We start from the raw sequence: 13,522 nt of genomic DNA, 5'->3' as shown, positions 1-13,522 counted from the left end.
TCCACAAAGTCCCTCTTACAATGCAGTGATAGCCTCTATGCACCAGAACTACTACATCAGGCTGCAGTGGTTCTGGTGCCTAGAGTGCTCCTTAAATAAGTTGGTACCCCATCCTCCCACAAAAAAAAATAATAAAATATTAAAAATACACAACCAGGGCGGGGCCTGACCGCCGACGGGATCAGACGTTTTGTGTCTGAGCTCCCGCTCCAGGGCCCGACGGGCGGCGCAAATTGGAGGCCACCCGGGACAAAGAACCCACACTGGGACCACACAGACCCCCAGTAACAGGGGCGTGAATACCGCCTAAACCTTGTCCGGCGCCGACAGTAACCCGCCCGGGGTCCGGAGCTGGATGGTGCTTGAGCCGGGTTGAGACGGCCGCTCTCCCGGGTCTCCGGCCGGAGGTTTGCTTCCCCCCCCCCCCTCTGGACCGGGGGGGTCATCCCGGTCTATAAGGGCATCAAGCAGAGTGGCAGCCTGGGCCTCAACACCCGCCCTGGCAAGGAATCTCCAGCGGGCGATAATCCGCAAAATGGCCGCCGTGCGCCAGCCATGTGCGCGAACAGCCGAAATGAACAAGCTGACTGAAGGGGAAATCGCCAAGCACCATCAGACCACCATGTCAGCCTACCCCAGGCTTATACTGGCAGGCTATGCTGGCAAGATCAAGGTACAGGCTGTGGGCAAACAATAAGGGGAAAAGAGACACACACAAAACGGGACTCTACTGAACTGCCCTCATACAGCAGACCCTCAGGGGTCACCAGACCATACAACTGCCAACCCCGACAAAACAGGCCAGAGGGACTGAACAACAAGCCACCCACCCTGCATCCAGTTAGAAAGAGCCCACCCTGCCAGATCGGACCTACGACACCATAACCACCGCCATACGCCAACGCATAGCGCAGGACGACTAAACTGCAGCTCCAGGGCACAAGCGGCACCTACCAAGCGAACGCACAGCGGTGAGAGCCGCAGGAGAACCACCTGCTGACCAACCATGGAGCCGACGCAGACACGGTCGACTACACAAATCCTGCTCAACCTGGCGGACTAAAGTAACTAAGCCGAAACCCAGAGACAATGATCTAAGCTCATTCTTACCTGCCCTAGCATAAAATCCAACTGTGCTCAGCCAGACACACTGCCTCCAGCTTACACAGCATGTTTCACGCATTATACCAAGCGAGGAACACAATCTAGAATGCCACACTAAAAAACTTAGGGCTCTGACACCCACTCTAACGAATAAAAAGCGTCACCAAACTTAACCTTGAAGTAAAGATGTATATAATGTTGAACTTGAGGCATTCCCATAACTTGCTAATACACTTTAAGCTAGACCATATATGTTTGATCACTCACTCAGTGCCTAGGGCACATAGTCAGTTACGATAACCAAAGAACTAAGCCTCAGTGAATCCCTAAATTACTGACAAATATCACTCTACTATTGCTATTCGTTTATCATACAAAAAAAAAAAAAAAAAAAAAAGTGCAATCCCTACTAATGCCATGTTACTGATAATCTATGTTTATCACACTATGCTTGATAATGCTGTTGTGGCGTATGAAGCTTGTCTGTACACTCTTGCACTATAAAAATAAAAAAATACACAACCCATTTGTATTTGACAACTTATCTACTTTGATGCAGGCAAGAAATGTAGTCAAAAATGCAATACAAAACAGAAGCAAATTATATATTTATAAAGCAGTAATAAAGAGAAATGCTCAAGGTAAGCTATTTTTAACCGAAAATATGCAGGGCGGAAACATTTTCTAATTCACTTATTTTTGTCTAATATTTTCATTTTTTTGTCTCCTTAATTCCTATTTTAAAGACTAAAAAGTCTTAAGGGTTTTCCAATATGTGTCACTGTTACAACGGCTTTTCTTTATTTTTTAAAACTAGGAGTTCACAACATGCTCCCAGCTATCACGTACTTCTCATGACAGCAGCATAAAGGATTTATAAATGACAAGTTATTAATAAAATTAAAAACCACAGACACCTCGTGTCACTGCCAAGACTCCAAGACTTTACTGGAAAGCGTGTGGTAGAAATGCTTTCCTGTGATTTATGCCTCTAACAATTATGGCAGGTAACTAACTTCCAGACAGCTCACATACTTCTGGGAAAGTCTAATCAAACAGCAAAAGAAAGATCACTTTAATTATGGCCTATCACAAAAAGTAAACGATGGCTTTAACCCCTTAAGGACAAAACGTCTGGAATAAAAGGGAATCATGACATGTCACACATGGCATGTGTCCTTGAGGGGTTAAACACTCGGGTCACCTGGTTATACATCACTGTTACGCAGGTTTCAGTAACGTGAATTGCTCCAGCTGTTGGCGCTAGCCTTAGGGATAACCAACAACTCATTCATCTTGATCAACTGTAAGCAGAACTCTGTGTTAACTTGGATGCTTCTTTGCTGATACATTGTATTTCAAAAGAATTTAGGCGTGTGTTGTGAACACTGCATTTCTGTAAAACAAAAAGCCTGATCACAGGTGAAATGTGTTTTAAATCACTAGCTTTTCTCATCAAGACATTTAAAAAAGCAAGTGAACCAGTCATCCACAAATTCTATGGATGACAGGGTAACGTTTATTATTATTTATAAAGCACTAACAAATTCTGTAGCACTGTACAATAGGTGTAACTAAAGATGCAACGTATATACACTGGGCTGTAAAAAATATGTACACTTAAATAATAAAATAAATCACACTAGTCACACATATATATACATACACACACACACACACACGTATTTAGGGAGTTGCAGAACTATGTGAGGCGACATCATTTTGGAACAGGCTGGTGACTCAAAGTGGCTGTCACCTCAAACTTGACCGTCTCCAGTTTCCACTTCTCTTCCTCTTTTAGAATCTGTTCTTTTCTAATCTATTTCTCTCTAAATCAAGATTGTCATAGGAAAAATTACAGGATTGCCATAGGAAAAGATACATAAGACAAAGGGTGAAGATTAAGGCAAGCTCTACTTGGTTTAACAAAAAAACCTAGTCAAGATTTTCAAGCGTTTGAAAAATACATAAGACAATGTAGTCCCTACTTTGTCTAATGTTTTAAAGATAAATAGATCAGATACAAAGAAAAGAAGAACAGATTCTGAAAGATCGAGAATAGGAAGCAATACAAAAAGGCAAATTTGAGCCCCTTTTAGCAGTTGACCATGGCAAACCTTTAGATGGATTTGATAAGTCAATAGCATAACCATAGGACAGCACCGACCAATGAGGCTGTGTCATTAGAAATTATTCTTTGCAATATTATTTTATCGGCTTCATAAGTAAAGGTGGCGTGACAAGTGCTGCAGGCATTTTAAAGAATTTATTTCGTTAAATTAAATTCTAGATTCATTTTAAATCCAAATCATGGCAGTGGCTTCTTAATGCAGTGAGATCCTATCATTTTGACTTTATGATGATTCATTACACCTAATTTACTAAACTGAATAGCATAACTAATGCAGATAAACTCTTGAGAATTCATCAGGTCTACCAACACAAATGCAAGTTAGATAGTAATTTCTACATCAATTGCAAAGCCAAATATCAATAATGACTGGTTCACCCCCCCAAATAGACAGATTTAACACAAGGGGTGCTCAGTTAACCGTAGAATCCAAGTGCTGCAATAAGAATATTCTTAATAAGAACTCAACAGTATGGGATTTCTAAACTACGAAAAACAAAATTTAGGGCAAAAACATGAAGTACCCCCTGTCCAGAAAAACATGGCTGATCTATCAACCATACCTACAAAGAACATTTGTACTCTAGCTGGATCACAAGGGGTGTCAAATCTTTGGACTAAAAAGGCCTTCCAGGTCCATGACTGATGGCATACTTTTCAAGGTTCCTTATTTAAAAGGGATAGTCCAAAATCCATCTGTACATCTTTTCTATCCTGATTTCCCTCTTTTCTAGGAGATCCATATTGTTGGTGTTTTTCATTGCATAACAGAGCTCCACAGCAATAATATTCACAGTAATCTGCCTTTAAGCTACAATAAATGTGTTAAGAAATCAGTCCAAATAAATGGAAAAAAAAATAGAATCCAGTCACTCATTTATATTTTAGTTGCATAAATTATCATTAAGTCACCTAAAAGTTCTCAGGACAGCAGCGCCCCTGGCCACACCCTCACCCATGGCATGACTCCCAAATGCGTCAGGGAAGTCCCAATTTTCACAGCAGGGTTTTTAACTGTCCCCATAGAGTGTAGCCCAAGCTCACACTACACACAGGGCACTAGGACCCTGTAGAGAGCACTGAAACACTACTTCCTGCATGTCCAGCCCTTAGTCTGAATTGATTTATTAGCAGGGAGCCTGGCGTGCAACTTGACAGTAATTCAGGACCCCCCACTCAGAGCCCAGTGACAAAAACATTCGCTATTGGCTGTGTGCAAAAATCTGACGTGGGACGGTTCTTCTTTAATGTGTTATCTTTCACATAAAAAGTATGAACTTCACACATCTACAATTTTAATCATGCTGTAATGGGAGATAATGAACGGTCTCTATAGCTGTAGCTGAAAACATACTGCAGAGTCCAAGTAAATGCTTGTGAGTGACATCATCTGCCCATGTAGCGATCATCTTGTCTACTGCAATCCGCTCCCCAGTGGTCGTACATACTCTCCGCTTTCCCTGTTACAATCTATAATTAATGCGGCAGCAAGGCTAGTCTTCCTGTCCACCTGCACCTCCCATGCCTCCATCAGTCCTTACACTGGCTTCCAGTAAGATTTAGGGCTCAATTTAAAATTCTTGTGCTTGCATACTAAACACTACAGTACGCTGCTCGTACCTGCCAATCCTCACCATACAAACATGTGCTGTTCAGGCCCCTACACTCTGCCAAAGATCTGTATCTATCCTCTGTTCCCACTCGCACCTCTGACGCTCACTTTCAAGACTTCTCAAGGTCTGCGCCTTTCCTATGGAGCTCCCTTGCCTGCTCCGTTAGACTCTCAACCAACTCTGTTCCTTCAAAAGAGCATTTAAAAATCAATTATTTAGAAAAGCATATCCATTAAATGGTAAATAGCTTTCCCTCCCGCGCACCATAGTAATCAATTTTGCTTTGTTTCCTGCAACAGTGTCATTCAAAGAAACTAACCCTCACTGTAAACTATTATAGAAACCTACTTTTTCCCCATAACTGAAATACATCCTACCCTTACCTCTTGTGCCACTTTGCCCTCTCACTCTAGAATGTAAGCTCATTTGCGGAGGACCCTCAACACCCTCATGTCTGTTAGCCTACCTACTGTACAGTGCTGCAGAATTTGTTGGTGCATTATAAAGAATAGTAGTACAGAGGCAGAGAGAGGCTACCTTTTGGAAATTAATCCAATAGCATAATGTGTTTTATGCCATCCTGGCACTAACCAAAAATCGAATTTCCTAATTGGTAGGTTACATGGAAAGACATATAAATACCAATAATAATACCATGCCAATTAACCAAACCCCTATGGTGCTGCATGCGCACAAGGACATTCTTGTTGGCTCTCCTGTACTCATATGGCACTTCCCTGCAGATGCCCAGTGCATCATGTGGTGTTGTCGTTGTTAGACAATGCAGAGTAAGGACGGATGCTTGTATCTCTGCTGCACAGCTCACTCTAGTAAGCACTGCTAACCAGTGACTTAAACCCCAGAGAATGGATAGCTCGACTTTAATCTGCTCTCCCATACACTAGCTACACACACAATTATAGGCTCATACATAGACGATTAGGCAATCACTTACACATATAGACTTAAATGCAGAGCTAGCCAGTTAAAACAAACCTATTTGAATTTAGTGTAGTCCAAACCTTTTTGCTTTTTTTTTTATAATCTTCCACTTCACTACTAGCCTGCCAAGTAATCACATAACCTGTGTTTCTCACCAACTAACTGGTGGTCTGAACAAGAACTATTTTAGGCTCCCAGTTCACCAATCAGTATGATGCATTGTGGGATAAAGGGTGACATTCCAATCATGCTCTTTGTCTGCCAGAAGTTACTTTATGCATTTTATACAATTTCTCCAGCCCTACAGAATTTCTATAACCGTTTCCCTCCGCTGGCTGACAGGTCAGATGATACAGTTCAACAAGAAAACAATCAATCTCCCTTTGGTATATGTAACATGTAAAAATTTTTTTTTTTTTTTTTTTTTTTTAAATAGTCTACTTGTCCAAATGAGCTGCTTTAACTGTGATCAAATATGATTAGCCTTTTTTTCACAGCAGTGTTCAAACACGAGATTCTTGAAATTCTAGAAGGTCAGTGGTATTCTAATATTTCAAGAATCCTCAGGGTCCCGCAGGACTTGCTGGGAACCCAGTGGAGAGGACAGATGACACTGAAGAACCCCATGTAAAGCGCTCTGTGTTTTGTATATTTTAAATTATGCAAGGAGTCTCTAATTATTTATATTTAGCATTGTCAACAGGTGCTATTTCCAGAGGCTAAAATGATACAGTGGAGCTTTGTCAATTATCCATTAACCATCTAAAAAGCAATGACTGTGTGTGTTACATAATTAAAAACTGTATGTTTCACCCTGGCAAAAATGTCTGACTCACTCGATCTAAGGCAGGGGTTCTAAATTAATTTTTCCCGTGGAGCCCTTTGACATAGTATACCAACATCGTGGAACCCTGAAAACATTTTCGCCGTAGCACAAACATTTTAGTACGTGGCCTTTTATCATCATTTTCAAATATTTTGCTCAAACTGTTTAGTCTTCTGATACTACTGAAGCTTTCGCTTAAAAAAAAGGCAATGTCTTTATCTTTGTACTCTGGGTGGTTTTGCTCAAAATGACGACGTAATTTAGCAGCTGCTAACGAACGGTTTGGCAATATTTTCTTGCAAACTAAGCATTGTGCTTGAATTATATGTTTATTTCTGGCACTTGTGAATACAAATGACAAGTAGCTGTCGTCATATTTTCTTTTCTTTGTTTGATAAGATGATTGGCTAGCATTGTGTGCTTTTCTTTTTTTCTTTGATTTGTCACTTTTTTTTTGCTACTTGAGGAACAGTAGGTTCAACTCTTTTGGACTGGTTTTCTTGATTTCTTGTTGTATCGTCTTCTCAGTTTCTAAAATCGTCGAACAATTAGAAATAGTAATCATTTTTCTCTTGATAGTTCCTTGTTTTAACCAGTTGTCCAAATTCATGGTTGTTGGTTGGTTTTATAAAAAAAAAAAAATATATATATATACTTCTGCATTTTTTTTTTATAATGTTTGTGATCCTTGTCTGCAGGTAGCATGGTCCTCTTGGGCACAGACATGCACAGTCTTTTAAGGCAACTTAATTCCAGGCACTTTATTGTTAAACTCCACCACAGATACAGCAGCAAATGAAAAAAAAAAACAGTAACACAAATCCCTATAAACAAAAACCTAGCTCGGTCTGAGCACTTACTAACATCAAGTTCCCTAGCTCTCAAGGGTTTAAACTATAACAGAACAATGATTGGTTTCACCAACCTAGTGCCTTTGTCAGATCTCTGCACTCCACACTCAGTTAGCATGTGGCTTCCATTCCTTCTAGAAAGAAACACAAATTCTCTCCTTTCTGCACTACCAGTGCTCTCAGCTAGCCTGCTGCTTTGCTTTCTGCACTCCCAGTGCTCCAAGCCAGCCTTGAATGCTTCCTTCGGCACTCCCAGTGCTCCAAGCCAGCCTAAACTGCTTTCCCTTCTGCACTCCCAGTGCTCCAAGCCAGCCTAAACTGCTTTCCCTTCTGCACTCCCAGTGCTCCAAGCCAGCCTAAACTGCTTTCCCTTCTGCACTCCCAGTGCTCCAAGCCAGCCTAAACTGCTTTCCCTTCTGCACTCCCAGTGCTCCAAGCCAGCCTAAACTGCTTTCCCTTCTGCACTCCCAGTGCTCCAAGCCAGCCTAAACTGCTTTCCCTTCTGCACACTCAGTGCTCCAAGCCAGCCTAAACTGCTTTCCCTTCTGCACTCCCAGTGCTCCAAGCCAGCCTAAACTGCTTTCCCTTCTGCACACTCAGTGCTCAGTCTCCTTGACTCTCTCACAAGAGAGAATAGCATCTCTCCTACCTGCTTCCAGGGAGGAAGCCAGCAATCCCCCTTTACCTGCCTAGCAGGGGAGTAGTTTATTCCCACTGCTGCAGCTGATTATCTGCAGCTGATCAGTGGGTTGGAGACATAGCAAAACTCTGGCCTGGAACTTTTTTTCCCCAGTTGTATGCAAACTGCGGAGTGGAGCATTGGCCCACCCTGCTCTCCAAATACTCCACCCCAGGGGCCCATAACTAAACTTTGGTTTGTGTTGCCTACTACACATACTCCCCCTGGGGTTAAATGTTATAGGCCTATCTGCCTTCACTTTATCACATGCTCTTAGAAAGAACTTAAGAAGGATTTTGAATCCATCTTGGAGCAAAAAAATTAGAACACTTAAACAGGTCTCACTACCTGACTGCAAAGGATGCTGTTTTTTTTTTGTTTGTTTTTTATAAAGCTCTTAGAAAGAAATGAACATAAGCAGGACTTTTGTTTAATGTCAGAGTAAAGAGAACGCTTTACTATGAAATGATGCTTTAATTTACTTTATTACCAAAGGACACTGCTTTGTTAAATTAGAATTAAATTTGTTGGTATATCACAGATTTCTACTGATATTATTTGGTAGTTAGAAAGAATTGCGGGGCGGAGCCTGGCGTCCGAGGAGAATGGCGGCAAAGTGTTAGAGCTCCGCTGAAGCAGGCGATTAACGGCACACAATAGCGGTCAAACCCATCCGAAAATTACCCCACTAGCTGGAGACAGACCCCAACATACCTCGGCACACGATGGGAGGCTGCAGAAAATCTAAGCACAACGCGGCAGTAGCCCCAATCTTCCGCAGCCGCGGGGAGCGGGAACACACACGTGGTGATGGCGTCCCAGACACTGACACAGAATCCGAAACCAGCTAGCACGGTCACTCTCAGGAGCAGGCACCACTTACAAAAGCAGACCTGCAAAGACTCCTGAGAGAAATTAAAACAAACATGACGTCTGAATTCACCAGACACCTGGCCCCAATCAGAGAAGGGATTGCAGACCTGACCAAGCGGACCACTGAAATGGAGGATAAGATGGAGCATGTGACAACAACATCCTCCTTTCAAGCACAAGCAATACAAGATCTCAGAGACCAGGTCAGAGCACTAGAGGATGCACAGGAGGACCTCAATAACCGTTCCAGGAGGAATAATATACGCATCAGGGGGCTCCCTGAAACTGTAACTATAGAAGCTCTAACCACCACTCTCAGGGAAACGTTATGCGGATTGCTCCCGGAAGCGCCACCAGCAGAACTGTCAATGGACAGAGCACACAGGGCGCTGAGGGCCCCAACTCTGAATACCGCCATGCCCAGAGACGTCATAGTGCGGATGCACTATTTTCATGTTAAAGAAAGAATTGCAGCTACTCCCATGAACACTATGTGTCACTATGCAAGCAAGCCTCACTTCAACCAAAAGTCAAACCCCTGCTCTTGTGAGAATATGGAACTACATGGAGCATTTATCAAAATAAATTTGATATTGCACTTGGATCAATATGCCAAATCAGTGTAAGGCAGCTTAACATGAGTGGAGAGAGGAATGGGAGAATACAGGGAGGAAAGAGGAGTGAAGGAATACTGGAGGAGAGAGGAGTGAAGGAATACAGGGAGGAAAGGAGTAGAGGAATCCTGAGAGGAGAGAAGAGTTAATGAATGCTGGAAGGAGAGAGGAATGAAGTTATACTGGGCTGGGAGGAATTCCTACCTTAAATGACGCTGGGCGAGCAGACACAGGACAGGCAAGCATAAGTGTGTAGCAATCTCGCTCTCTCTTAAGATTGCGACCGCACGATCTCTGCTGTTTACGACCTTCTGGGAACAGCAGGGAGCGGCGGCCATCTTGGATGGGGCAATTCATGGCGGAACCCCAATTTTGTTCTCGCACAACCCTAGGGTTTCGCGGAACACCAATTTGGAAACACTGATCCAAGGTAATATACCATGAAATAAAGGCTACTGAATTATTTAAATACGATGTGGCTCATGTAAATAAAAAAAAATGAAAGAAACCTCATAAGTCAGAGACCTTCCTGGCATTTTGATTTATTCTTTGTTAGCATTTTTTCATCTAGATAAGATACTTAAAAAATAAAAAAATAAATAGATTTTTGCTTTGACCGATTGATTACACACGGTTCTCTCTCTGACTTTTTTTTTTTTTTTTTTTAATTCTTTATTTTTGCGGTCAGCGTTGACCTCTGAGCACATCACAACTGTGGGGCAAAAACAACAATGCTTACATAAATGGTGTAACAATCAGTATAATAACGACCTATGTTTTATATTTATAGTTGCTGCAAGATCCTGCATGCAGAGTGTGTTTGCTATAACAGTGAGTTAGGGGAGCTTGTACAATGCTTTGTGTGCCTGCGTCTTGGCATAGTGAGGTGCTGACTGCGTGTTGCGCATAAGGCACTGGTTTGTGGTCAATCATAACAAAAGCGTCACAAAACTTGTAACTACGGCCTACTCCAGCCAGGAGGGTATATAAAAAGGCTCTGTGCTTAGGCTGAACGTGGTAATGAACTTGTACGTCAATAAGGGGGCTATTTGACAAGTTCATTCTAGCTTGTGGTGGGGGTTAACTAGTAGGTAAGTATGCAAGGCAAATGCTTACAGAGCCAGGGTGCATGAGAGACTTAAAGTTAACGTATAACAATAAAGAAATTAACAATATTGCGTTTGGCAGTAGCATCTTCCCTCCTTATGCCTCAGGTAGGCGAGTCAGTAGTCCCCGGTGCAGCCCTTCTGGGCACAAAGGGAATAATTCTCTCCACTGTCCAGGATGGCTGTGCGTTCTTCTGGACGGTCTCCGTTGGTAGACCCAGGAATTGGAGGAACGGTGTTGCCTCTGAGATATGCAGCAGGAGGTGTGTCTTGTCGTTCCTTTCCGCTATCAATCGGTGTAGGCCCCACTTGTATGGAATGGAGTGTTCTCGCAGGAGTTGTGTAACCGGTCTGAACATCCTCCGCCATGTGAGGGTACTTCTGGAAAAGTCTCTATAAAAGACCAGGTGTGCTCCCTCAAAGGGTACCGTGGGAGAACCTTTAACAGCACCCATGAGGACCCCTTTGTCTGAGTCTTTTGCAAACTTGAGCAATACATCAGTAGTAGTCTCTTGGGGTGCCTTGGCCGCCTTAGGCAGACAGAAGCATGTATCCACCAATAGCTCTTTGGCCTGTTTTGGCGGTAGGAGTGTGGAGATGAGCCTCCTGCAGTAATGGGGCAGTTTCAGCATTTGAAATGGTGTCAGGAACACCACGTATTCTTACGTTTCGTGCTTTAACCCTGTCCTCAATGGTTGCCATTTGTGCGGTTAGATCATCACATTTTCTTTGTAATGAGCTTAAAGTGGCATCTGTGGCAGATTGTGCCAATTTGGTGCTTCCCATGTCTCCCTCCACTGATACCACTCTGTTAGTAAGTGAGGTGACTTCTTCCCGGATGAGGGCCATGTCTGCCTGAAACATATCTTTAATATCCTGCCTCAATGCTTTTATATCTGCCTTGGTGGAGGGAGCAGAATCATTCTCCGCCTGGGATGCTCGGGGCACAGAGCGGACCTGGGGTGAGGCAGGAAGCTGATCCTGGTGGCTATCGTTGTCCGACGTTGCAAAGGAGTAGGACCCAGCCGGCGCCATTTTGGAAGGTGCTGGCCGTGCGGTTGGGTGCCTATATGCTCCAATATCTCTGGAGCCTGAGTCCGGATCTGCCCGGTACTTCTTATTCTTTTTCCCCATCTGTACAGGGATTCCCACTGGACCCTCGCAGGTGAGTTATTAGCCGCAAAAAGCCACGGTGTTCGGGACCGGCACTCAGAGCTGCACGGAGACACGTCTGGCTCGATCAAGCGCTGGCTCCGCCCCCCCTCTCTCTGACATTTACATTTCATAAACAGGGTTTCAATGAGGACTTGGTCACCTGAGAAGTATTAAAGAGACACCACAGTCACCAAAACAACTTTAGCTTAATGAAACAGTTTTGGAATATAGATCATCCCCCTGCAGTCTCACTGCTTAATTTTCTGCCATTTAGGAGTTTGCAGCCCTAGTCACAACTCCCTACATGTGATTTGCACAGCCTTTCTAAACACTTTCTGTAAAGTGAGATCTAATGTTTACACTTCCTTTATGGCACAGTCAGTTTAACTTAGAGTTTGTTCTCTGCTGCTCTGTTAACTTGCCAGACCTTGCAGCAGTCTCCTGTGTGTGATTAAACTTCAATCTACAGAGAATATAAAAACTTCTAAAGTAAGTTAACATTGAAAGTGAACATTTATTTCATGCAGGCTGTGTCAGTCACATCCAGGGAGGTGTGGCTAAGGCAGCATAAAGAGAAACAAAAGCGATTTAACTCCTAAATAGCAAAGAATTAAACAGCGAGACTTCCGAGGCACAATATATAAACCCAAACTGCTTTATTAAGCAAAAGTTATTTTGGTGCTTATATTGTCGCCTTAAGAAAATGCTTGCAGAAAAGAAGAGAGAGGATGTACATCCCTAGGACTTCAAATGTTAAGCCCTGATTGTCCACCTACCAAGACAGATAGTAGCCATATCAAGAAACATAATGAAAATTCTTCAAACCAGAACCAAAAATATATCAACTTTATGAATGAACTTGCTTCAGTGATTGCCAAGATCTAAAAGACCTTAAACATTGCATTTGTTTTATTACACTGAAGCCAAACAAAAGAAGAAGTCATGATACTTGCCTGTCATCTTTGTTGATTTGGTCTCCAAATCCTACAGTGTCCACTATTGTCAGCTTCAGATGCACATTACTCTCATGGAGTTCATATGTACGTGGTCTCAAGTTAACACCATTCTCATAGTGACTAGCTTCATCTGTCTCAAATGTGGTGTTAAAGAGAGTGTTCATGAGTGTTGACTTTCCAATGCCAGTTTCACCTAGTAGGGGGAAAAATGTTTTTTGTAAAAAAAACACCACTGCAGAAAAGGCAATACATACACTACAGGAATGTCCTTATTTTGGCCACAAAAACAAGACAAATTCAGGATTTAGGAAGACACCATATTGTTTAGTGGCGATCAACAGTTAGAAGATAAAGGAGTATTCAAAGAACCATGGCTACTGCAGATGTTTGTAATGGTTGTCATGCTAAATAGTCTGAAGGCATCAACCCCCATGGCAGTTTATGTCAAACTAGTTTTGTAGAGGTTTAAACACAAAAAAAGTATCTCTTAGGGTTAGTCGATGGCGTTAGTCACGCCAAGGATGTGTGGGCACATGGACGTATGTACCCTCACTACACACTACAGGATTTAAGCATTTCTACAAGGCCCTTTCATCAGGGATTCTAACAAAACATGGACCATTGCGGTGTCTTGAGGATGGGATTGGGAAACACTACACTAGTGTGTGCAAA

General features: G+C 42.8%; 1 protein-coding gene across 2 annotated transcripts in view; it reads right to left on the bottom strand.

Moving 5' to 3' along the window:
• SEPTIN8 (septin 8) overlaps positions 1–13,522 on the bottom strand; it is a 98,648-nt gene that overhangs the window by 42,325 nt on the left and 42,801 nt on the right. For both annotated transcript variants that reach the window (XM_063447409.1, XM_063447410.1), the window contains exon 3: positions 12,848–13,043. In XM_063447409.1, coding sequence (XP_063303479.1) covers positions 12,848–13,043 — 196 coding nt within the window. The remainder of the gene's footprint in view (positions 1–12,847; positions 13,044–13,522) is intronic.

This window comes from Pelobates fuscus, chromosome 3 (genome assembly GCF_036172605.1).
Source record: "Pelobates fuscus isolate aPelFus1 chromosome 3, aPelFus1.pri, whole genome shotgun sequence".
NCBI lineage: Eukaryota > Metazoa > Chordata > Amphibia > Anura > Pelobatidae > Pelobates > Pelobates fuscus.
This window is presented reverse-complemented; position numbering and strand designations above follow the sequence as displayed.